Genomic DNA, 24,713 nt, shown 5'->3' on the forward strand with positions numbered 1-24,713 from the left:
CTGCATTTCCTGATTTCCTACCGTGCATGTCGACATCCCCCAATAAAAGGTATGTCAGCTGCATTCACCTGTTCGTTACAGAGCAACAGATTGCGAAAGAATATTGTCTGCGATTAAACGCTGTAGTAGCTGCACTGGAAATACTGCGACATTGTCTTTGTTTGTGCCAGTAATCCCTCATTGTTGATCACCAAACATCAGAAGACAGAAATCCAATATCCAGAAATGCCCAGTAGATGCTTTAGAGTAGATTTTTCCTTTCAAGAGTTTATTCTATTGCACCACCACATAATAAAGAAGAAGCAGCATCAAGGTCCAGAGTTGGCCAGTCTTGTACTCGTTGTCCAGCTGCCCGCTAAACTATCTGGGCCTTGTGGATCAGGGATGCATGGGGACTGACCAAAGTGCCCACCGCAGGCTTTGGCCGGATTTTGGGTCTGATTGTGCCGTTAGTCTGCTGATAGTGTGCACTGTGAGCCTCGGACACCTGGGAGCTGTTGGTCTCGCTGTCTTGGTCGTCAGGGTGCTCCTGACTGGCAGGACCCCCCAAACCTTCATCTACTTCATCCTCATCGTCTGTGACCGCTGGGTAGTTGCAGCTCAGAGGAGAAGGGTGCTGGTGGTTCTTGGAGACACTTCCTGGCCGCGAGCCCCCATCTGTCGGGACAATGGCGCTGCCGTTCAGCTGTCTCACAATCTCGGTAGACTGCACCACTGGGAAGGATGATGGCGTGAGAGGAGGGTGGAAACGAGTTTCCTGCTGCAAAGACACAGAGCAGACACTGTTCTTAATTGCATCATTAGGTGAGTATGCAGACGTTAATAAGCTGGGAGATAAGATGCATTCCCTAATTTGGTGAAATCAGGCTTTGACTTGCCCCAGAAATACACACTTACTAAAGAAATACTGCTGTTTCTCACGTATGTCTCCACTCGGAGTCGGTTCTCCTCGTCTCTGTCCAGAAGCCTGTCTCTTCCCCTCCGCGAGTTGTTGTGCAGGACTGGTCTGCCCAGGTAGTCAAACGCTCCCCGTCCACCTGAGAGAGTAGATCGGCTGCAGTGAGCATCCTATCAGGAAAAGACATTTATCAATACTCACTCATACACTGGTTAGACGGACAGATGTTAATGTCTTTTGCACCCTTAATCTAACCATAAAGCAAGGAATCTCTGTCTATATGTGTGTGTGTCCTCCGCATATCTCGAGAACCACTCATCCGATCGACTTCACACTTGGCGGGCGTGTTGCTGGAGGCTTGCTGGAGTGCTTTGTCGAATTTGGTGCAATTTGAACACGCAATACGTAATGCGCTATAAGCAACCGATTCGACTGTTATCAGGCCATTAAATAGGCGTTATCAGTCGCTATAAGCACCATAGATGTGGATCAGTAGGGGCCTACTACGTTGTAAAACTGAATGAAACGTCACATTTTGATCCACAAACAAAAAGGCTTCTTTAGGTTTAGGCAATAAAACTACAACTTCTTTAGGTTTAGGCAAAAAAAAAAACTATTTAGTTAAGTTTGGGGAAAAACATTGTGTTTTTGGTTAAAATAATTACAAACACAAAGACAACTACACCATGTTGGTTTCACATGGGATGCAAACTCCAGTCTCCGGGGTGAAAACCCTGTGCGTTGTTTCCCATCCATCGTCTTTGACCTCCACCTGCTACGGAGTTTCACCATGTCTAAACTACAGCGCCTAACTTCCGCTTCTGCTCCTGTCATAATTACTACAGGCCACTAGAGGTCGCTATTGTGTTCTCTTATACCTTCTTTTGTTAATCGATCATGTGACTAGATGATAAAACCTTCTAGTGGGTGCAGTAGGCCCCTATTGACCCACATCTATGGGGCTTACAGCGACTGATAACGCCTATTTCATGGCCTGACAACAGCCTAATCGACTGGTTAGATAGATATGTAGACTGACCCCGAGGGAAGACAGGCTGGTCCTCATGGTTCCCTCCACCCTCAGAGGGATGTTCTCCTCCGTCTGCAATGAAAAGACACAGAGGGCTGGGTTAGATGTGGGACAGGAAAAAGTCAGCGTATCACAAAACATCCACACCCACTGAATGACGGATGACAGACGAGATATTTGACTGCCGCAGTATTAGGTATTCATCACAGTGCATATTCTAAATAAGAATAAAGGATTGTGTGAAACATATGGGACCAGCAGCCTGAATCAGGTCGTGCAGACACATGAGAAAACACAAAATGATGCTGCAGTAGGACAAGTACGCTCAGTGTGAAAAGAATTATTCAGTTTACCGTTCCTCTGGCGTCTGTGCTGACAGAGTTCACTCTCCTGAAAGAAGCCTGTCTGGAGAGAGTGCTTATTTCCTCCCTGTGAGAAACAAGAGGAGAAAAAAAGAGATATTTAAATGATTCACTGTGAATTATAAGTTTTAATGTAGTTCATTTTTTATTTAGTTTCCATGCATATTTTCTGCTGTTATTTTGCACATCCAGCACTCATTTATCAACTGACACTTTTTGCTCCTCTAATTCTACTTAACACGCTCTACTGTTGTAACTGTCAGTAGAAATATGCTTAATAGCCCCTGATTTGCTCCATTCTTGGTTATCCTTATTGGCTCAATCTTCCCTGCGGGGATCATTAAAGTTTCATCTCATCTTATCTCATCTCAATTAAAAACAAATCTGGACGTACTTCCTCACAGTCAGCTCCTTCTCCAGCTTCTTGTTCCTGCGTTTGTGGTGGCAAGTGACGATGATGACAATGATGAGCATCAAGATGAGCAGCCCCCCGGCCACACCCCCCACGATGATCATAAGCATGCCCTCAATCATGGGCTGCTCCTCTTTAGGTTCTGTGAAGGGGAGAGTCAGTAGTAGAGAAGTTGGCAGGATTAGATGGATCTATTCTCACAGTTAAGTCTTAGTATGTGATGTTGACTTTGCCGTGATCTACCTGCCACGCCAACCTCCATCTCCGCCTTCCCCACTCCCACGTCATTCTTCGCCACACACTGATAGGTGCCTCCATCTGACAAGCTTAGGGGTCGCCCAAAAGCTAGCGTTCCATTAGGGTGGGGGATCACACCCTCCGGCAACTCTCCCCCCACTCTGCAGACAGGACAAAACAAAGTTACATTATAATAAGTACTTACTCCTTATATAAGTCTTTAATAAACTGTGTAGCCAAAATATAGACACTCAGATCCTTTAGGACAAAAATGTTCCCATTGAAACCCACTAAAACCACAATCATTGATCCCACAGCCATTACAGCATAAAAGCATGCACTCTATTATATCTATTATTCTTTCAATATAGAGCCCTGCCTTCAACATTGTAGTTTTTACTATTGTCCACCAGATTGAGCCGTTTTCTCATATTTGCCCTAAGGGACAAATACTGTATCATGTTATTTTCCTGGTTTCCTGCACACACACATAAAATGCATCAAAATCAATGTTGTTGCTAATCAATGACATACCCCAAACTGTGAAAAAACAAAAACAAAAATGTCTTCATAGAAACAACAGTGACATTAAGTAAAGAAACTGTCATTTAAAGGGTTAAATTTCTGAAAATGAATGAATATTTGGTAGTTATGATCAGGAAAATTATAATTTATATTATTTTTAAAGCAGTTTGGGAAGGGGACATCTTTGTCCTCTAAGGTAACATGTGTTTTTTTTTTTTTAAATCTGAAACTGCACAATCAATAAAAATGCATCAAAATCAATGTTGTTGTTAATCATTGACTGTGAAAAAAAAACAGAATTTAGTACCTATACAGAAATTATTCAATGTTTGTGTTTTATTCATAAACAACAGTACCATTATGTAAACAAACTGGCATTTAAAGGGTTAAAATTCTGAATATTTGTTATTTGTCATGATCAGGACTGATGTTGGTTAAAAGATTTAACTTCGATAATATTCTGTAATTTTATGCCCGTTTTTGACGTGGACATTTTTGTCCTCTAAGGACATCAGAGCAAAGTGAGACACACAGGATTAACACACAGACCTCTTCTTTATAATCTGGTGGTAATCTGATTTCCACATTTTTAAAAATGTCGCAACATCTTCAAATGTCAAGGTTTATACTATTTTTTGCAGAGAAACTTTAACTGTTGGGGACTGTATACAAATTATTAGGGTAGTGTTGCTGAATACTGAATACCTCCACTCGCCCCCTCCAAAAAAAATTTAAATTCATTCCACATCATAACCCCCTTCTTTTCTGAGCTCCTCTCCTCGCTAAAGATTCACACACAGTTCCTTAAGAAGTTGACATTTCTGTAGGTAGATCAGTTTCCTTTGTTCAGCCATGTTGTCTATGCCTGCACATGTTGACCACACCACCATTTCTGCTTTTTATTTCAAACTAACTGCGTAACAAACAAAAACATTTTTTGAAGGTCAGTTACTTTTGCGTTAGGGATAGGGGTGACTCAGGGAAAATGTTTTAGAAACTTCGATGAGCAACACAATCCAGGGTGTTGCCTCGGTGTTGCTGTTTTGCGCGCATTTGATTAAATCAGTTGGAACATGCTTGAACTTAATCTCTGTGAACATTATCAGATATATCAGGTGTATGTCCACTATTATAAGATGCTCTGAAACAAACCTAAATGTCTACACTAACCCGAACCACTAGCAGGAAAGAAGAACTGTCTGTTTTTACATATGCAGTACACACACCTTCATGATAACATCTCACACTAATCCACACATTCTGCTTCCTCTTCCTCCTCTCGCCGCCCCTTGACTCACCCCAACCCCCTCTAACCTCCAGTACAGTACCTGCCCCCACTAGTTCACCTCTGTCATCGGGGCCACTCATCCCTTTCCCTTTTTCTGCTTATCCCCCTCTTCCTCCCTCCCTCGTGTGAAACTGTCTCATCTGTCTGCTCTCGGCACAAGCCGCAACACGACACTGTGACACCAGCTATTACTTCACCCACCGCCTTTTATTGACAAAGCCAACAGGTTCGCCCGCTGCTGCTACTTTTGCTGCTGCAGCCGCCGCACATTCGTGTGTGTGTGTTCATGTGAAATGCAAGGAGAGGCTGCTTGTAACTAGAGAGTGCTGACATGGTTCTGTGTGTGTCTGCATGAGTGTTTGTGCGCATGCCATTTGTCTGGTAATCCTCAGCCTACTCACAAAAACTCATTTTTTACCCAAGGTGTGTTCCTGTGACTAACAGCAAAGTAATATACGCATCATCACCTGGCAAAAACAACTCAAATCAGAAGAAACCTCACCATAACATTTTACTTTCTTTACATTTTTAGACATCTGTGCGTAAGGAATTTCTCGCTTGGGGCCCTAACTGCCACTTCCCAGGATTCCATGCGAACTTCCAGTCACTTGTTGTGGCTCTCACATTTTTCAAGCCAAACTACGCCACACCCTGAGAATACGCACCAAAAGGAAACGGCTTAAAGATGACACCAGGTGACTCAACCAGAAGAAGTCAGGCACCTGAGTCAAACCCTAGTCTGGGTTTAAAGCTGGACAGCAAAGTGCTGCATTTCTATATGACACACACCACCATTTCAATATGTTAGTTTCCACTGAAGCAGCATAATCAGGAGGCGACAATGCCAGGACTTGTTTGGTTAAATCATGGGAGAAGGGTGGAAATCCCCACTACCTTATTAAAAGTTATTTCAACCTGAGGTATATAAATAACCAGGCTACATTACCCCACCAGTTCTGATTGGTCAGCTGGCCTACTCTGATGTGATTAATCGACCGAACCAAACTCTTCGGACTCCGCTCGAGCTCCGCTTTAAACTAGCTTTGTTTAAGGGCGTGCCAAACTAGGCCGGTATTATGCAAATGTGTTACTTGGTGACATCACCACGCTACGGAAGAAAAGGCGGGACTTCAAGTGAGGTGTTTCAGGCAGTTCATGAGCAGTGTTTCTGTGGAGGGAGAGGAACTCCCTTTGGCGTGGACTTTGTACCTTTGCAGACCTTTTACATGCACCAAAAAACTATATAACACACTAAAGGAAAAGGAAAAACCACAAAAGCATAATAGGTCCCCTTTAAACATTTGCATTGCCAATTTTTTAAATATTTTTAATCATGCATTATTTACATCCATGTTTATTGCTAGCAGTCTTTTTCACAGCTACGTTTCTTCAACTGTCAATCAGTGGATTAGCCAACTACTAACAGAAAGCAGGAAACGAACAGAGACCCACCCATAAAAACATTGCTCCATAGTGCTACTAGTGGTCTAAAATTCCAAAAAAAAAGGTGCCGTGTACAGGATTTCACAGCATCTAGCGGTGAGTTTGCAGATTGCAAGCAACTGAGAACTACGGTGGCCGACATGAAAACGTGAATGTCCCTCTCTAGAGCCTGTGTTTGGTTTGTCAGTTCTGGGCTACTGTAGAAACATGGCGGCTGGCTCCGTGACGAGGACCCGCTCCCTATGTAGATATAAATCATTCTAAGGTAACGAAAACACAACGATTCTTAGTTTCAGATGATTATACACTAAAGAAAACATACTTATTAATATTATATTCCGTTTTCATCCCCCTAATTGTTACACACTGCTCCTTTAACTAACCTGAACTGCTCAAATATATAGTATTCAAGCAGATACTATGCAGGTTTGCTTCAGTTACATCCAGTTTCAGGGTTAGTTTTTTATTTTCCATACAGTCTAATCAGCTCGTGACTCGAAACTGGCAGACATCTCTATTTAAATTGAGTTAATAGTAACAGATGAGTTCATTTCCCTAAACCAATTTTACATTTACAGTGTATGTCAATATTGCCACATGGAGGCGTTTTCACGTCGTTTGACATTTGACTTCTGAGGATGACCTGAGTGCAACCTCGCTGAACAATCTGCATTCTTGACTGGTGGAATTATAGCAAAATAATTGGCGTAATTACTCTCAAAGTTACGAGAAAAGTAATAGTGACCAGACGCATCAGACAGTTAGTCACACGAGTACCAGACAGCCAGAGAGGGAGGCGGGTCCTACTGTACCTGATCCAGGTGAAACTCTGTGGTTTGGGGTTTCCTCCACTCACACACCTCAGGGCAGCGTTCTCCATACCCACGGACCAGTCTCCACCGTAGCCAGACACCTCTGCATGTGGAGGAACTGGGAGGAAGAACAATAATTGATCAGCTTTGTTCAGTTGAAGCACGTGAGGAGAAAAGGAGGCATTGTTTATCACTTCAAAAAAGGAAAGACCAGAATCTAATGTAGCCAAGGCTGAATGGTGAAGCTTTTAGCTGATGCAAACTGCTGCTCATACTTATCAAAGTTTTTCTGCCAAGACTTTTTTTTGAGATATAAAAGTAATTCATTGTTCAATAGATATTAAATTGGTTTAATTATATCTATATTCTTGGTAGTTTATTGTGGTCCTTGGTATTTATATGAAGGTATTACTTGCCCCTGCATGTGGGGGCAGATGTAACATTTAACTTTTAGTGTTTCAATCAATATTGTGACTATAACATTGCTTGTAAAACATTTGATGACAGTTAACAAGTACAACACAAATACAAGTTACCTACATAAAAATTGTATCCAAATAGCTCAAGAGGTTTTTGAGTAATCAACTTATTAGACAGGCTATTAAATAGGCGTTATTTGTCGCTATAAGCCCCATAGATATGAGTCAATAGGGACCTACTACACCCACTAAAAGGTTCTATTATCTATTCACATGGTAGAGACCATAGTAATTATGACAGGAGCAGAAGCGGAAGTCAAGTGCTGTAGTCTAGACAGTGTGAAACTTCATAAGGGGTGGAGGTCGGGGATGATGAATGGGACACAATACACAACGTTTTCACCCAGGAGATTGGAGTTTGCATCCCTTGTGAAACCAACATGGTGTAGATGTCTTTGTGTTCAAAGTTATTTTAACCCAACCATGATGTTTTTCCCTAAACTTAACTTAAAAGGTGTTGTTTTTGTTGCCTAAACCTAAAGAAGTCGTATTGTTATCTAAACCTAAAGAAGCCTTTTTGTTTGCGTTCAAAACGTTTCACTGAGTTTTATGTGTTGCTTTTAAGTTTCACTTTCACTTTTACAACGTAGCAGGCATAGAAGGCCCCTAATGACCCACATCTATGGTGCTTATAGCGACTGATAACGCCTATTTAAAGGCCTGATAACGATCAAATCGGGTGGAATAATGACATCAAAACCAATAAATGTTACAATTGCCCCAGTCTCCCCCTATGTTTTGAATGTGTCCATGTTTTGGTCGAGCGTGTGTTCAAACCTTAATTTGTATAATGTAACACTATAATTCTGGTGAATACTCACAGTGCACCACCAGCTTGTTCCTGAGCCTGCGGGGGGCCGTTAAAGTCGGATGCCACACCAGACAGTCCAGCTTCTTGCCGTTCATGCTCCTCAGCGGGTGCAGGGAGAACTGCGAGGAGACCGCCCCGTTGTCGTTGGAGCGATTGATGGACTGGCCATTCAGGTCGGTGTCCCAGGAGAGGCGGGGAGGTGGGCGGGCTACAGAGCGACAGGTAGCGGCCTGCCGGTAGTCCATTCCCTCCACCAGAATCACCGGGTCCAGGGAGAAGATGGGATTGGCTGGATGGGGGGGATGTTATAATGTTTGGTCAGAGTGAAGATGATGATGAGAAGTCAACACATTTAGTATTGAATGCACAAATAGACTTAAAGAGATCTTTAAAGGCCCTGTAAACATATTTTCTCAATCAGCTTCTTACTAAGAGCGATTGGTTCTACATGAACACACAGTTTTCAGAAACATTTTGAACTATTTGAGTTATTTCATATGAGGGATTTCTTTATTTTGTGCTTTTCACACAAGAGAAAGGTGATTTCACTATTTCCAGTGTTAAATTTTAACTTTAACTTTGATTGTTCCTTATTTAGTCATATACAGTTAATGCTATAGAGAATTCAAAGTTTTCAGGGTCTTTAAACTACTTTAACTATTTCAAATTAATAAAGTAGTCCGCTAACTTAACTTGTTATTAATAAAATTATCAAACCCAGATTGAAAAAGTGAAATGGCATGTTAACGGTGAAAACGTGCACTTAAGGATGATTATGGCCATGAGGAAGGGACTCACTCCACACGATGAGCGACATCTCTCTGTCAAAGTTGCCGGAGGGGAAGGTGCTGATGCGGCAGATGTACTTCCCCTCATCAGGGACGTCTGTGCTCATGACGACCAGAGACGAGTCCTTGGTGGGGTCGCTGTCTTTAAAGTGCACACGACCAGACCACGACCCAAACGCTGCAGAGAGGCAGAATAGAGGAAGGAGAAGCAGAGAGTAAGGAGTTAAAAGACCTGTATGAGGAAGATCATCGGATGTGACACAAAAAAATTAAGTCCAGCAAGTTCAACACGGACCTGCAGGGTTTCTTTTGTCACTTTCATTTCCATGCACATGACTGCACCCTTTCGAGAAATTAAATTTACATTCTGAGCGTTTAGCTCTTGCTCTTATCCAGCATGTCTCACACAGAAAAGTAACCAAGAATAAACAGTGCAAAGAGAGTCTCGGAACCCGTGAAATGTTCCTGTGATATCGAAGCAAAATAGTCAGTGTCTCTCACAGTCCTTAGTTCATTTAATACTTGTGAACACTTGCCTATTTAAAGCTCTATTAGCTCTATGAAACTGACAAATCAACTTGTCATACCACTAGAATATTTGCTCAGTGGAATGAAGAGTGAAAAGGGGAAGTTACTCAGTGTGAAAATATTCTTTAAGAAACTTTTTTTAGCATGCGTCAGAGAGAATGTCACCAGGCCACAACCGACCTGTCTGTCCATTAGTACGGTGTGCGGTGATGATCTGTTCCTTGGGGCCAACGGGTTGCACCTTATACCAGGTGACCTGCACCACAACATCTCCACCGGTGGCCTGGTAGCGACAGGGCAGCAAGATCTCCTCCTCCGCCAGGGAGCGTATGGGATCGTTTGAAGGGAGATCCACAAAGTCTCCCTGTATCGCTGTAACTAAAAGAGGAGAGGGGTGGGTTAGTAATTGCATCCAATGAGTGCTCAAGAGATATACTAAGACTAGAATCAGTGAAGGAGATCCTGCAATTGGCTTGTTTCAATGTGCAATCCAGTGACGCTGCGCTCAACACTAAATCCCTACCAGTGCTACCACATCCTTGACAGTGACCTTTGACCTACGAGTGTATATGAGGAATTTAATAGTATGAGACCTATGAGTAGATCACTCGCGAACTCCGATCAAACGGTCAAACTAGGCAGCACATCAAATATGAATCAATATTCTGTTACTGTAATGCCTATTTCTCTCCTCAAATGTTGTCAGAAACATCTTGTAGTGCACGGTTTAGATGTAAAATGAGAAAGTTTGTGACCCGGCAGCCATGTTGAGATCAAGTTGAGGAAATACCAAGCACCGCTCACATGGCTGGAGCACAGCCAATAGGAACGCTCTCTCTCTCTGAAACGACCTGTGATTGGCCAAAGTCGCTATATTTAAAATATTTTCACCGTTTTATCTTGCCATCAGACAGCCCTTTCCGACGTGAACTAAACTGAAAGTGAAACTTATCTATGCTCTCTTCAAAGCCACCAAACAGTATAGAAAAGTTTCACTTTCAGTTCTGTAAAATATTCTAAATATACTGTACACTTAAAGGGATATCAATTTTTGTAGGCGAGCCTTTCTTTTGGATGGCTAAAATACATTTTGCTGGTGCCCCCATCCACAGCAGTACATTGCTTTGCTATGGTGTCGGTGCTCCTGTTTGTTTTTCCAAGCTGGGGGCGCACCGTCCACCATCTACTGTAAGTAATACACCTATACTATAGATATTACAACCCCACTTCAAAACACCCAAACCCTCCCTTTAATGTCTACAGAATGAGGTGAAAATATCACGGCATGCATGGAAATACAAATTCAGACTTCAAGGATTGGATTTCAAGACAATAGGAGAACAGACGGGGCTGTAAAAAACAAGGAATCCACACAGAGTGAGGACAGACACGAGGGAGGAGAGAGAAAACAAGCTGTCTATCAGTAGAACAAGTGAAGATATGTCGCTCAACTAGTTGTTCGAGATAAGCTTTCAAAGCAAACTAACAGAAAGTAACCTCAGTGTCTGGACAGAGCGAGACGTTTAAGGCCTCAGGAAACATACAGGACATAAAATACACACAAAGTGCGTCTGTAACACTATAAACCACAAACGCTAGCATGCATACTCTCTTTGTTTCACTGCTTTTGTCTCCTTCTGTTTGATGTCTCCTTACCAAGAAGAAGGCACGCTGCTAAAATACAATTCTGTTTTGTGAAGCTAATGCAAAATAAGTGTAATGTTTGCGATATAAAAGCCGGGGCAGGTGATTCATCATCACAGTGTATTATTATATTGCTGCTCTTGGCATCAGGCTTGTGTTGTTGCTGGTGATTGATTCTCTTTCAGAAGGTGCGGTTTCCTGATGGACTGAAGACTGAAGGAAAACAGCTTGCATGGAAAATAAATTTCAGCAGGTGGTTTAATCCCAAACACTAATGATATAATGATATATCATTTCACAACATGACAGACCATCTGCATGCAAGCTAAAATACAATATGGCTGGTCTTTTCATCAGTCTGAAACGGCCTAATCAGTAAAGATTCGCCTCTTGAAGCATTTATCTCTGATCACTATTCTCACTGTTTGCTATTACAAACAGTAGCCTATAGTTATTGTCCTGTAGACAGCAGTTCTAACTTGTTTTTACTGATCACTTAGCCTGCTCTGAATTTGTTTGCATAAGTCTACATTTTCAGGTTTCATGTTGTTTGATTAAGATCTAGTTTTGAGTCACCAAGAGTCTACAGTCATGCTAGAGCTTCTGTGATGCTGTACTTGCAGGCACAGCAGTGCGTTGAGCTAAACGCTAACATCAGCATGTAGTTTAACAGGTCTAATGTTTACCATGTTCACCATCTTAGTTTAGCATGTTAGCATACTAACATTTGTTAATAGATTGCTGCAAGATTGAGTCCAAAACCAAGGCCGGGGGAAGGAGGCTGGGACACGGACAGACACGGGTCTTGGGGTATGGGGCATGACACTTGCACAGTGTAACTGGAGCTGCGATCGTGCGTTGCGATTGGCTCAATTTCGGCGAGTGCTGACCAGATTTGACTGCGCATGTGTTCTACCCCAAAGAAATGACGCTGAACCCAGCCTCTTTCAATAGGCCTTTCCTGAAACCTGGAAATGAGTTAGCATTTTAGCACTTCCAGTTCCCTTGTCTCGAAGTCAATAGATGCCTGAAATAAAGTGTGTGGTTATCACAAGATTAAGATTTTCACGTCTAGTTCTATGACATAAAATACATCAGTAAACAGCGCACACCACTTGCGAATTTCATTCATCACGTTGAACCGCATCAAACACGGAAAAGTCCATCTTTACAGCCTGGTTGCGTTTATACTCACATTCTTGCAAACTATTCTAACTCAAACTTTCCAACTTGCTTTTGAAAAAGAGATAAGCCCACAAAATCAAACTACAAGTTGGAAGGTTAGCGGTGGTGACGTTGAAGTCATGCGACCGTGCCAGAGTAACCAGACGTGGTTACCGGGATTGTCCCGGTTTCAAGCTGGGTGTCCCGAGTCCCGACAAATATCTGTCTGTACTCAAATGTCCAAATGTTTTCAACAGTCACTCTGTAAAATGAAAATGAAGTGTTATCAACAGATCTCATGTGACTCAGAGCGTTATACTCTCCGTCACACATGTGATTCTGTTGCACCACACTAATTTCGTCATTTGCAACACGTTCACACGTTTGGGTGTTTGCGTGTATCGGCCTCATACTGAGCAGCTCTTACAGGTGATTCAAAACCTGATGTGGGAGAATCTGTTGAGATATGTCAGTGCGTAGGATGTGATTCATGCATTTACCAGCAGACCTGATGAGTGTACTCTGCAGACAGGTGTGTTTTTCCATGGATATGTGTGTGTGTGTGTGTTTGTCACCCTGATGTTTAAACCATACGGAATCTGCCTGTGCTGCATTACTGGAATAACACTCCCATTTTCACTTTTATTGCCTGATATATTGTGTAAGAATTCACATTTTTGGCATCACCTATTTGATAAACTGGTTAAGGCATAATAATACATTGTGTAATACTGTAAAGACGATACAGTAGAAAGATGTTTTGAGGCAGACATGCATAAGCTTGCAACATGTACACACACATTTACTCTTGAGCGCACACTAGGAGGGTCCATGCAGTTCCTCTGAATTTCGAAGGAGGGGAATTGATCTACACAGCAACCTGTTTTTCCAGAAATATCAGACAAGTATTTTTTTTAACGGCACTGAGTTAAGTCTACCCTTAAGTCAAGCTGGTTCCCTGCGCAGAGAGTACAAAACATAGCTTGTGAATATGCATGAGATACTTTAGGTCATCTTTCATAAGCAAGAAATACTTATTTTTGTGTAATTTGTAATGTTCTCCTCAACATTACCACACAGATATTCAGTCTGTCGCTATAGTATGATGAACAGGTCTACAATAGAGTACAAGAGCACATAATAAGGTCACTACATACTCATTGTTGAGTTCTGCATGCGTTCTATGGCCCTGAAGGAATATCATATCTGACACAAGACCAAATAAAGACACTTCACTTTGGACAGACTGCATGAAAAAGCCTTCTTACCAAATATCCAGAGGACACAGAGACACACAGACAGTCTGTTCAACAGAGGTGTCATTCTCCTCGGCAGTTGCTGTTAACTGTACAAAATCTGTGACGACTTCAGCGCTGAAATAAAGTTCATCGGTCCAGGTAAATGGTATCCTTAATGACAGGTATGCATGAAGCACTGAGGTGGAGTCATGCCTCCATCCTTGATCCCCTTCCCAAGTCACGTCCAAGAGAAGAAATATTAATAGTTATAGTTGAATAAAGTCCTTGTGGAAAGTGTAAATCCTTTCCGTGTTGGTTTGTCAAGCGCACGCCATCATGTTTGCTCTTTAGAAAAAAGAAGACGCAGCTTTACCTGTTTGGCATACACCTGTTTGTGCTACACCTCTCTCTCTGTCTCTCTCTCTCTCTCTCTCTCTCTCTCTCTCTCTCTCTCAGACACACACACACTTACCCACAAGCACATGCACTCACATGCAGACACACACACACACACACACACACACACACACACACACTCGCACCGAAAGTCACCTTTCCGGTTTGGTCGAGGCAACATGACAGTTATTTTCTCGTCGTTACATGCTCTGCTCAGAGGAGAGGCAGGTGAAAAGCAGACACGGTAGAGCCTGTTTCAACTGCATATCACAACAGGCTGCTGTACGAGGCTGACGCCAAAACAAAAGGTTCCTCCTCCCAAAGGAGAAAAACAAATTAATCCTTTAATTTTTTAAACGGGATAATGACAAATATTAAGATGAGCACCACTGAGACAATCTAAATCACAGGAATAAAACAGTAAGCTGCCCACTGTTGGTACATTTAATCTCCAAATGAAATGTCATCATCTACCTCATAAATAGGGCTGTCAAAGTGAACAGTTTTAAAGCTAGAGTGAAGATACTGGCATCATATGAAACTAGAAAACCTATACTTACTCATACTAGCTTGTCACAAAGGAGATTAAATAACGCTCCAAACTTATGCAACATTTTGTCATGGCCATTTTCAAAGAAGTCCCTTGACCTCTGACCTCAAGATATGTGAATGAAAATGTGTTCTATGGGTACCCACGAGTCTCCCCTTTACAGACATGCCCACTTTATGATAATCACATGCAGTTTTGAAGGCAAGTCATAGTCAAGTCAGCACACTGACACACTGACAGCTGTTGTTGCCTGTTGGACTGCAGTTTGCCATGTTATGATGTGAGCATATTGTTATGCTAAATGCAGTACCTGTGAGGGTTTCTGGACAATATCTGTCATTGTTTTGTGTTGTTAATTAATTCCCAATAATAAATATATACATACATTTGCATGAAGCTTGCATGTTTGCCCACTCCCATGTTGATAAGAGTATTAAATAAATCTTTAAGAGCTTCATACAAACTGTAAGTAGCCAAACCACTGTCAGATAATTATTATTATTTTTACGGTTGTTTACCTTATGGCGATTGGAGGTTTACCACTCCTTATATAAATGTAATATCTTAGACAGGGTTTCCCTAATTCAACACTGCAATTCAAAGAGAGACAAAGTTCTTTAATAAGCAAGCTAAACATTTAATAGTTTTTATTGATATATATCAGCTCTATGCATCTTACAGGCAGCAGTCTGTGTTATTTATTTGACTTTTCTCCCCGCTGGGAGAGGGAAGAGTATGTTTGAGTATGAACAGGTAAGACCTCACCAAAGACATCATCACTGCCACCCTGTGGCGTGCAGGAAACACTGCTCGGTCTCTCTAAAAGGCTTGAGCATGGCTTTAACTTCAGTATATTCACCGTCTAAAAATATTTTTGGAGCTATTTGCCATTCCTATAAATAACAACTGACATCTTTCAAATGGCCTAAACAGGAAGTTAGTTGGACAGTCTATACACACAGACATTTTTTTGTTTACAAGCATTACAATACAAAATGCGTCTGAAGCATCACAGTTTTCAAAACATGTTTGCATAAAATTAAATATGTGCAACAGAACAGCAAACAAAAATACCTTATGACAACAAAAGTAAGCTTTTCTTACATCGCCCGTCTTGGGCTCAACTTCCTTGTTTCTGTGTCGTCATTCTTAACTTCCCATTAATTCTTTAAAAAGAAGCAAAAGGGAAATGAACACTGGTGCACGTAATCTTACATTCTCTCAAAGTCTAAGCAGGGTAGCAATGTTTAAATACAAAAAGAAAAAAGGTTTTTAAAGGAAAACATCTGTCTTGGTCTTTCGCTGATTGGGTCACTTCTTCATGCCAATAGTTTCATAAGTGTCCTGGGCGTGAGGAGTCAAACCCTGGAGGGAAAACAGAAGGAAAATGGGAAATTCAGTCTAAACTATAATTTAAAGGGTAACTAACTCAGAAATGTTTCAACCTGGACCTTATTTTCCCATGGTTTTGTGTCTAACTGACTAATACGGACAACATTTTTTTAAATAGACAGCGTGTAGACAGCAGCTGCTAAACGGGCTGCAATGTAATCCTATTAGGGCAAGCTGGCGCCGTCATTTATGTCCACTAAAAGTGCTTTTTTTTTACTGTGACAGGTTCTAATTGTTATTATAAGTGTCTGACAACATTATGGAAAGGACCCTACAGAGAGATATTCTTTACCTTTCTCTTGATCCGGTCTGTTTGTTATTGTGTCTGACCAAGTCTCGCTCAAGGAGAAGTCTCATTCTGAAATCTTGCGAGGTGACTGACGTGTTGCCGGAAGACAATGGTGGAAAAGTGGAATATATCCATGGTGGAAACTACGGATGCAACTATACCGATACCAGACCAGATATGGGGGTTAAACGGCTAGATTGGGTATCGGTGAAAATGGGTCCGATCTATTCAATTAAATTCTATGTTTATGTACTGACATTTTTTTCAGACACATTGAAGCTGCTCACTTGCCCTAGCAGCTTGTTTTGCTGTTGCCATGTTGCAGCATTATGCCTCAATAGAGTGCTTCAGGCATGACGTATTTTTGTATTCCAACCAGGAAGTTAGCATCGCCCTGGGTTCCCTCGAAACCCAATGTTTTTTTTTCCATTGGGTTTTGGATTATTGCAGAAAACAAACAAACGTTTATGATACTTACTATACAACTATATATACGAACGCATGAGAGCGAATATACACAATGAGGCTGTAGAGGTTGACAAGTCGACGTGATGACATTTAGTATTCTTATTTATCTACTTGTTTGCAACCGTCTTTTTTAAGACACATAAAGGCCTCAAAATTCACGAGTGTGGTATTTATGGATTTATTTTATGTCGTACAACAAAACGTTAAAATCTCTTCAGCTTGTGTTAACCACAGACCTTATTTCAGGCATCTAACTAAAAACCCATTGACTTCCAGACGAGGGAACCAGAAGTACTAAAATGCTAACTCATTTCTGAATTTTATGACTCATTCCTGTAGCTCTCTATACTGGACCAATTTCAAATTGTTGTCCCCATTAGTCACTTAGGCACCAAAACATGGGCAAATAAAAAAAAAAATACCCAAATTACATTTTAATAATAATACTAATAATTTAACATTTAAGCAATAAATTATTTTGATCTGTCCCCCATCTCCTTTACATCCTCCACAGCATCAAAACTCACCGTATAGATGCCCTCTTCAGCAACCTGCCAGGGGTAGAAAACAACAATATCAGATACAGTATAACTAAGGAAACACACATTGTGGCATCGTGTTTTTCTTGGTAATTGGCTGTAACAGGATGCATGCTTTTCATTGGTCTGTGATGAGATAGCCGGTGCAGAGCGGTCTAAATAGTGTAACTCGCCACAGGCAGCTACAAGTGCGGGGCTTATGTAAAAAAACAACAATAGGTATGTGTTTCCTATCACTATAGTCTGAGGTTTGACCTGACTGGTGAGATTATTTTTGCCTCCAGAGAAGCTCTGCCTCTGGTTTGTCCACTGAAACTCCAGTTTGCGCTGTGGTTAATTGTATTCGCAGCTATAGCATTTGTTCTCACCCCTCTGCATCCATTTTACACGATACAACTTAGGTCTTTATGTCTATTTCAGTCACGCATGTACAGTGTCTGTGTGTGTCTGTATTCTTACCCGCTTGCCCTTTGCCTGCTCAGTTGCATTCTCCCTAGCAACGTAGATCTGTAAAAGACAGAGTTAAATGATTCAATGATAATTGACAGACCCAACACGTGTCACACTGTAGTTTTACCATCCATTTATAGTTTTTTAAATTGTATTTTCATTAACTTTTCAACTCCAATTACTGACCATAAGAATATATTGGTGCATGAATATTGCACTTCATGCTCTTGGTACATTACGCAAATTTGGGAGCAAATGTTAATTATTCCACAATCAAAAAATGTAAATCTAAAAGTAGCACTGATAAATGTTGTATGTCAGTACATCAGCATATGATATTAATGTATTCTAGCAACATTTTTATGTCTTTGATACCTTTTCTTCCCTTTCTGAATGTGTAGCATACTTCAATTTGCTAACGACACCCTATTTTACATTAACAATGTGCCAGATTTCTGTCTTTCGTCAGACAATTAAAAACATTTTTCATTCCCATTTAAAATTATCCTGTTTTCTTGCATATAAATTATATAATACGTGATATGTGTTTGATGCATGTATGTTTCTGTAAAGAGCAAATATGTAGCATGCAAACCTTGATTCTACAGTAGAGAGCCGTCAGGATGATGCCGTACAAAAACAGGATACCGTCCAGCACGTAACAGATCTGTGGCTCTGTAAAAGCGGCTGAGGAGAACACAGAAGAACACTTAATAGGAGCACAGACATTACAACAGCACTTCAACATATGTTTGTCACAGAACAATTTAAAGTGGCACCGGAGTGACATCATCAAGCATTTGTCTCGGAGCCCTTCCTCCTTAAAGTTTGTCTAATTATTGCATAAATGTAATTCATCTGTTGGTTATCATGTGATGATCGCTGCTAGTGACGATGGGGCTGTTTCGTTGTAATTTACAAAACAGTATTATTGACTAACGGCGGTGTCACCATTTCAGATTGTGAAACAAACAGCAGCAGCAGCCATTACATAAGAAAACATACGGAGCAAACCACAGGTATTATCTTTAATGGTACTTCACTACAGTCTATGGAGAACCTGATTTGACGGTTATCAGGCTATTAAATAGGCATTATCAGTCGCTATAAGCACCATAGATGTGGGTCAATAGGGGCCTACTACGTTGTAAAAAAAAAACTTTAAAGCAACACGTTTTACCATGTAAAACTGAATAAAACATAACATTTTGATCACAAACAAAAAGGCTTCTTTAGGTTTAGGCAACAAAACTATAACTTATTTAGGTGTTAAAATTAAAATAACTACAAGCGCAAACCAAACTACACATTGTTGGTTTCACACGGGATGCAAACTCCGGTCTCCTGGGTGAAAGTCCTGTGTTATAGCACTTGACTTCCACTTCTGCTCCTGTCATAATTACTTTAGTCGCTAGAGGTCGCTGTTGTGTTCTTTTATACCTCCTTTCGGTGGTCTACCATGTGAATAGATGATAAAACCTACTAATGGGTGTAGTAGGCCCCTATTGACTCACATCTATGGTGCTTATAGCAACTAATAACGCCTATTTAATAGCCTGACAACAGTCTAATCGGCTATTTAAGGGGAGATAGCGAGGAAGAGTGGGTGTGCAACTTAATGCTGTTTCAAACATTGATATAAAAATACAAGAACATTTTAACATTAATAAAATCAGATTTAACGGAATTACTAAGGGGTGCGGGGGTGACATATGAAGAATACTTCCTTCTAGTCTCTCACTGAGAAATCACTCTGACTAATCGTTCACATGCACGTAAAATAGCAGGATTTCCGGCGATTAGTGAGTCTTATCTCATGTACTTATCTAATGCTTTAGATAAGTACACACACAGGGCTACATATGTAATATGGTGCGTGAGAAGATTCGTTATAATTTTGTTGAAAATATTTGCATACTGATTGTAGGAGTAGGATGCATGTGGAGGCTGACACGCTATCACAGATCATTTTGCTCCTATTGCTGTTATGATATTAGTTCAACAGCTTTATACCTATGTTAAGTGGATATTAAACAACCAGAAAAGAGGGACATTGTTAAGGCAAAAATCATATGGATATCACACTATCACTGTTGTCTCTCCAAGGCCACAGTATGCACTTTTTCATTCACATAAAAGCAGAAAACATTTAACAAATGCAACAACCATGCAAGCAATAATAAAGAAAAAGGACTTCTCCTGTGAGTCCCCTGTAGATGTTTTTGCATTTGAGTAATGCTATCATTTCATCAACTCATGCCATTTACTCAAAGGTGAGGAGAAAAAAGAGAAACTGTGGGTTTTGCGTCTCTCTTTTGCAACTCAACAGAGGCATTCGATTTTAAGCTGCAATGCACAACGACCACTTCTCACTGCACGGCGTGTGCAAAATCTGTGGCAAGACGTGTACCTTTATTAAAGGCTGCCGGAACTTCAAACCCAGCTTTTAAAAAAGGTGTCGACTTCTTGGCCTGACTCCAAGAACGCCGCAGAAGGCTTTTACGTGTCTTTAACCTTATGCGCAGAATATGTTGCAGAAACAAAAGCAGGGTGACAAAGGGTCACGTAAATATCTGACACCAAAGAAGATTACTATTTGGGACTGTGGATTTATAAAGGAGTATGTCCTCTACCCCTTGCTTTAATTGGTTAATAATAAGTTGTTAAGCAATTGATGCTATTGTGATTAGAAGTAATTAATGTAATGTGCATGTTGATTTACTTGTACTGACTTTATTAATGATGTTTCGGTCCTCAGACCATCAGGTAAAACTGATAAAAGTTGGCTTTTAGATGTTGTTTTGCTATTTCATTTGCTAATGTGTCTTCTTGCCATATTCCACCTCACAATTCACTACTTTACTATTGACTGTTTTCATTAAACGATCACTTAACTTTAAAAGTTACTAGTTCAATTTAAAAATCGAGCTCTGTTGGGCAGAGGAAAAGAGAAGCTCTAACGCACAATACAAAAAAAAACAACACAGCAACAACACCGGCCAATCAGAGGTCTTATTGCTGTGAGTAGGACTTCCTTAAATTCCCTTTATATAAATAAAAAAAAAGATGGGATTAAAAAAAGAAATGCAAAAGTTTAAAAAGATGACGAATAAATTGTGAGATGAACTACGTATGACAGGAAGACACAAAGTAAAATATAAAAGCCTCTCAGAAACACAACTTAACATTTAATACATTTTGCAACAGAATAATGGATCTGATTTAATGATTATTTTATAACTTAAATTGACATTTAATTAATCACATGTCAAGTTATTTCTTAATGTATTGTTCAATTTACTCATTCTAATTAATTAAGCACTGGAAAGGATTCCTGTGGCACGGATCACACTCCATAGGTTTGTTGTTGCATGTTTAGATTAATTAAATTTTATTAGAATTTAAATGTGATTGAGTCAGCTTGACCAACATATTTAAGATTAGCTTTTGACCTCATAGTGTACCTTAAAGAATAAATTTAATTAAACTAAGATAAAACTCTTACGTTTATTTTCTTCTGTACCATGACGACGCATTTATGATGAAATCCCCAGACAACACATGGAATTTCCTGTCGCTTTCATCCCACTTTCTTACTTCTCCATCACAAATTCAACGAAATGAACCACTTCTCTCACTTCCAGCTAAAGTCCCCTGTTCAGAGCAACAGTAAAATTAGAAAACAAAAGATGATATTATGCTTGATATTGACTGATGTGACACATTTGGCATGTTAGTTATTTATGGACAATTATATTAAAAGTGAAAATTCAGTTTTGAATGCCTATGTTGAGCTGTTCTCTTAGCCTCAGAGATGTGGTGTGTTATCTGCATCAACAACCTCTTTTTGGTTTCCGCATCTCGCACGTAGCTCGGGTTCAGAGGAAACAATATGTAACCCCCCAAAAATAACTGATAGTAAAGTGTGACTTATATTTCTCTATGTGTCCCAGCACATTACCCAGTTAGCATCACACTATATTCTACAACAAGTTGATCTCAGCACACTAAGGGAACATTTGTTTCTCGCGACTCCAGACACCTGAAACAGACTGTACAGTGGTGCTATGATGATTAAAACAGTGTGATCTACAGTGTCTATGTGCAGTTTTATGCATTGCAATAGAAGGTATATTATTTTTTAAAGGTCTAAGAGGGTGTCAGGTGAAGTGCGATTACAGCCACTATCTTTTTTAACTCCTCAGTACACAAAGTGGATAGAGGAAAACGGGTTTTCAAAAGTGAGATCTTTAAGTTTTTTTAAATTTCTTCACACCATTTGGTTGTGACTTTGCCTTATAGACCACAAATACTAGAAGTAGGCCGTAGTCAGCTGTGGTTTGGAATTAAAACTGAAATCTCTCAGCTGTACCATCTCTTACAAACTGAATAAACCCGTTTGAATTTCTTAATTACACAAGAATATATTAATTGCAACTGTTTGTGATTATTTTATTATCGATGGATCTCCCAATTATTTTCTTGATTTATCAATTAATGATTTGGTATATAAAAACAAAAGAAAATCTGTTTTTTCTTTTATTTTGTTGTTTTATTTTTTTTGTAATTTTATTTTATTTCCTAAGTAGGCGAATGTCCTGTTCTGTTGAAAATGATCAAATTAAATATAAAGTAAAAAATTATAATAATAATATTAATAATAATAATAATTTCTTAATATGTTTCATTCTTTTATTTTGTTGTTTATATTAATTTTATTTTATTTAATTTTCTATGTCAAGGAACGTCCTCTTCTGTTGAAAATGAAAAATGAAATAAAAAGTTTAAAATAATAATAATAAGTTGATCAATAGAACATTGTTTTTTTCTTTTATGTTGTTGTTTTATTTTTTTTAATTTTATTTCTTATGTCAGGGAATGTCCTGTTCTGTTGAAAATGATCAAATTAAATATAAAGTAAAAAATTATAATAATAATATTAATAATAATAATAATTTCTTAATATGTTTCATTCTTTTATTTTGTTGTTTATATTAATTTTATTTTATTTAATTTTCTATGTCAAGGAATGTCCTCTTCTGTTGAAAATGAAAAATGAAATAAAAAGTTTAAAATAATAATAATAAGTTGATCAATAGAACATTGTTTTTTTCTTTTATGTTGTTGTTTTATTTTTTTTTAATTTTATTTCCTATGTCAGGGAATGTCCTGTTCTGTTTAAAATTATCAAATTAAATATAATGTAAAAAATAATAATAATAATAATAATAAAAATTTGGTCTATAAAACATCCATTTCTTTCTTTTATTTTGTTGTTTGATTTTCCTTTTATTTTACTTTATTTTATTTCTTATGCCAGGGAATGTCCTCCACTGTTGAAAATTAAAAATTAAATAAAAAGTTTAAAATAATAATAATAATTTGGTATATAAAACATCTGTTTATTTCTTTTATTTTGTTGTTTTATTTTTTTATTTCGTTTTATTTCCTATGTCAGGGAATGTCCTGTTCTGTTGAAAATGATCACATTAGATATAAAGTAAAAAAAAATAAAAATAATAATAATAATAATAATACTTTGGTCTATAAAACATTGGTTTCTTTCTTTTATTTTGTTTGTTTAATTTAAATATATATATATATATATTTCCTATGTCCTCTTCTGTTGTGAAATGAAAAAATAAATAAAAAGTAAAAAAAATAATAATAACTTTTGTCTATAAAACCTCAGAAAAGTCAACAGTCAAAAGCCCAAAATTATTCAGTTTACTATAATGTAGCCAAGGAAAAGAAGCAAATGAGAAGCTGGAACCATTAAATATTTGGCATTTTTGCTTAAAAAAATAAATTAGTTCAGATCAGTTCAGCTTTATTTATCCCCAAGGGGGCAATTCATTTGTAGCATTCCCAGTCCATACATCCTACATACAACAGAAAACCAATAATTAGTTAAGTCAAAAGAAAAATATTAAAGGCACGGAGGAACAAGTTTTCAAAATGTAATTATTAACTGATTATTAAAATAGTTGCCAATTTTCTCTCAATCAACTAATTGCTTCGGCTCTAATATATTTACTCTACTTTAATGTCATCTTGGCCTATTAGACCCCCCCAACAGTAACTGACCTTTTAAGGCTAGTTATGCATCTATACTTGTGCATAGAAAAGCATTACTTATTTACTTGTTCTTCTTTAACATTATAGTTTCACTGCAGTTTAACGGACAGCTGTTAAAGCAGAGTATTGTGTTTTTTTTAGCAGTCCCGAAATACAGAATATATGCTGCAAAATAAAACTTTGGAGGCAGACGAAATGATTAGGAAACCAACACTTCTCTAATGAACTTATAAGTCCGAGGAAGGGTGTGCCCGAGAGCTGGTCTGAGAAGTGCAGCAGTTAAAAAAGTGGCCATGCACACCAACCTCAATGCCCCAAGTAACGAGAACCAACAAGGTCAAACCTCACTGCTCTAAATAAACATCTGAATTCGGTTATTTGTTTTTACTGTTCAAAGTTTTCTCATAAGGTTGTTCTTCTTCATAAACTAAAAGTCAACACTGTGACGTCTTCAGACATCAAACCACCCAGAAGCAATATAAAAGCTTTAGTTACATCCCAGTTTGATGTCTCAACTCACCAGCTGCTCTCCCAAAACTCATCCACAGAGGAATCGCCACCAGTACCGGGCTCCTGCCCCACACGGCCATGGTAATAACACAGGCTCAACACGGACAACTGGGCTCCGTTAAGTGGCCAGCACTCAGCAAACACGACGACTTGTGGGTGGTTTATTTTTTCCTCTTTCTCTGGTGAACACTCGAGTATCGCATACCTCGCAGCCAACAGGGGAAGTTGTGGTCTGAGCTCTAAGTCCATTTGTCTCACATCTCATCAGACCACTCCCCCTTTTAACACCAGCCAGAGGAAGGACCCACATCGAGGTCTGTGCTTGTCATGTGTAATACTTGATTTTCAGATAAGTTTTAAGGAAATGGAGCATTTGAAAAAG

General features: G+C 39.3%; 2 protein-coding genes across 3 annotated transcripts; both read right to left on the minus strand.

Moving 5' to 3' along the window:
• Positions 1–274: 274 nt before the first annotated feature.
• Positions 275–14,082, minus strand: nectin4a (nectin cell adhesion molecule 4a). 2 transcript variants are annotated; one of them, XM_037759059.1, is made up of 11 exons: positions 13,690–14,082; positions 9,794–9,991; positions 9,096–9,263; positions 8,308–8,586; positions 7,008–7,125; positions 2,946–3,100; positions 2,685–2,844; positions 2,282–2,357; positions 1,938–2,000; positions 922–1,068; positions 275–760 (listed from the first exon to the last, which is right to left on the minus strand). In XM_037759059.1, exons 1-11 carry the CDS (start codon positions 13,742–13,744, stop codon positions 356–358), a joined length of 1,824 nt encoding a protein of 607 aa, XP_037614987.1. In that variant the 5' UTR covers positions 13,745–14,082; the 3' UTR covers positions 275–355. The 2 variants fall into 2 exon arrangements, with proteins under 2 accessions (XP_037614987.1, XP_037614986.1); XM_037759058.1 differs by having other exon boundaries at positions 898–1,068; positions 13,690–14,081.
• Positions 14,083–15,201: 1,119 nt separating this feature from the next.
• Positions 15,202–24,657, minus strand: fcer1g (Fc fragment of IgE, high affinity I, receptor for; gamma polypeptide). The gene is made up of 5 exons (XM_037758551.1): positions 24,342–24,657; positions 18,339–18,430; positions 17,753–17,800; positions 17,282–17,305; positions 15,202–15,970 (listed from the first exon to the last, which is right to left on the minus strand). Exons 1-5 carry the CDS (start codon positions 24,409–24,411, stop codon positions 15,917–15,919), a joined length of 288 nt encoding a protein of 95 aa, XP_037614479.1. The 5' UTR covers positions 24,412–24,657; the 3' UTR covers positions 15,202–15,916.
• Between the last annotated feature and the right edge of the window lie 56 nt (positions 24,658–24,713).

This window comes from Sebastes umbrosus, chromosome 22, assembly GCF_015220745.1.
Source record: "Sebastes umbrosus isolate fSebUmb1 chromosome 22, fSebUmb1.pri, whole genome shotgun sequence".
In the NCBI taxonomy this organism is placed as follows: Eukaryota; Metazoa; Chordata; class Actinopteri; order Perciformes; family Sebastidae; genus Sebastes; species Sebastes umbrosus.

Excerpts from the sequence above, each read along its gene's own strand:
- nectin4a (XM_037759058.1), bottom strand. The coding sequence starts at position 13,744 with ATGACACCTCTGTTGAACAGACTGTCTGTGTGTCTCTGTGTCCTCTGG. Across the intron at positions 9,992-13,689 it reads CTGTGTCCTCTGGATATTTG|TTACAGCGATACAGGGAGAC; the intron begins GTAAGAAGGCTT and ends CTCCTCTTTTAG. Across the intron at positions 2,358-2,684 it reads AAGGAGCTGACTGTGAGGAA|GGAGGAAATAAGCACTCTCT; the intron begins GTACGTCCAGAT and ends TGTTTCTCACAG.
- fcer1g (XM_037758551.1), bottom strand. The coding sequence starts at position 24,411 with ATGGCCGTGTGGGGCAGGAGCCCGGTACTGGTGGCGATTCCTCTGTGG. Across the intron at positions 17,801-18,338 it reads CTCTCTACTGTAGAATCAAG|ATCTACGTTGCTAGGGAGAA; the intron begins GTTTGCATGCTA and ends TGTCTTTTACAG. Across the intron at positions 17,306-17,752 it reads AGCAGGCAAAGGGCAAGCGG|GTTGCTGAAGAGGGCATCTA; the intron begins GTAAGAATACAG and ends TACCCCTGGCAG.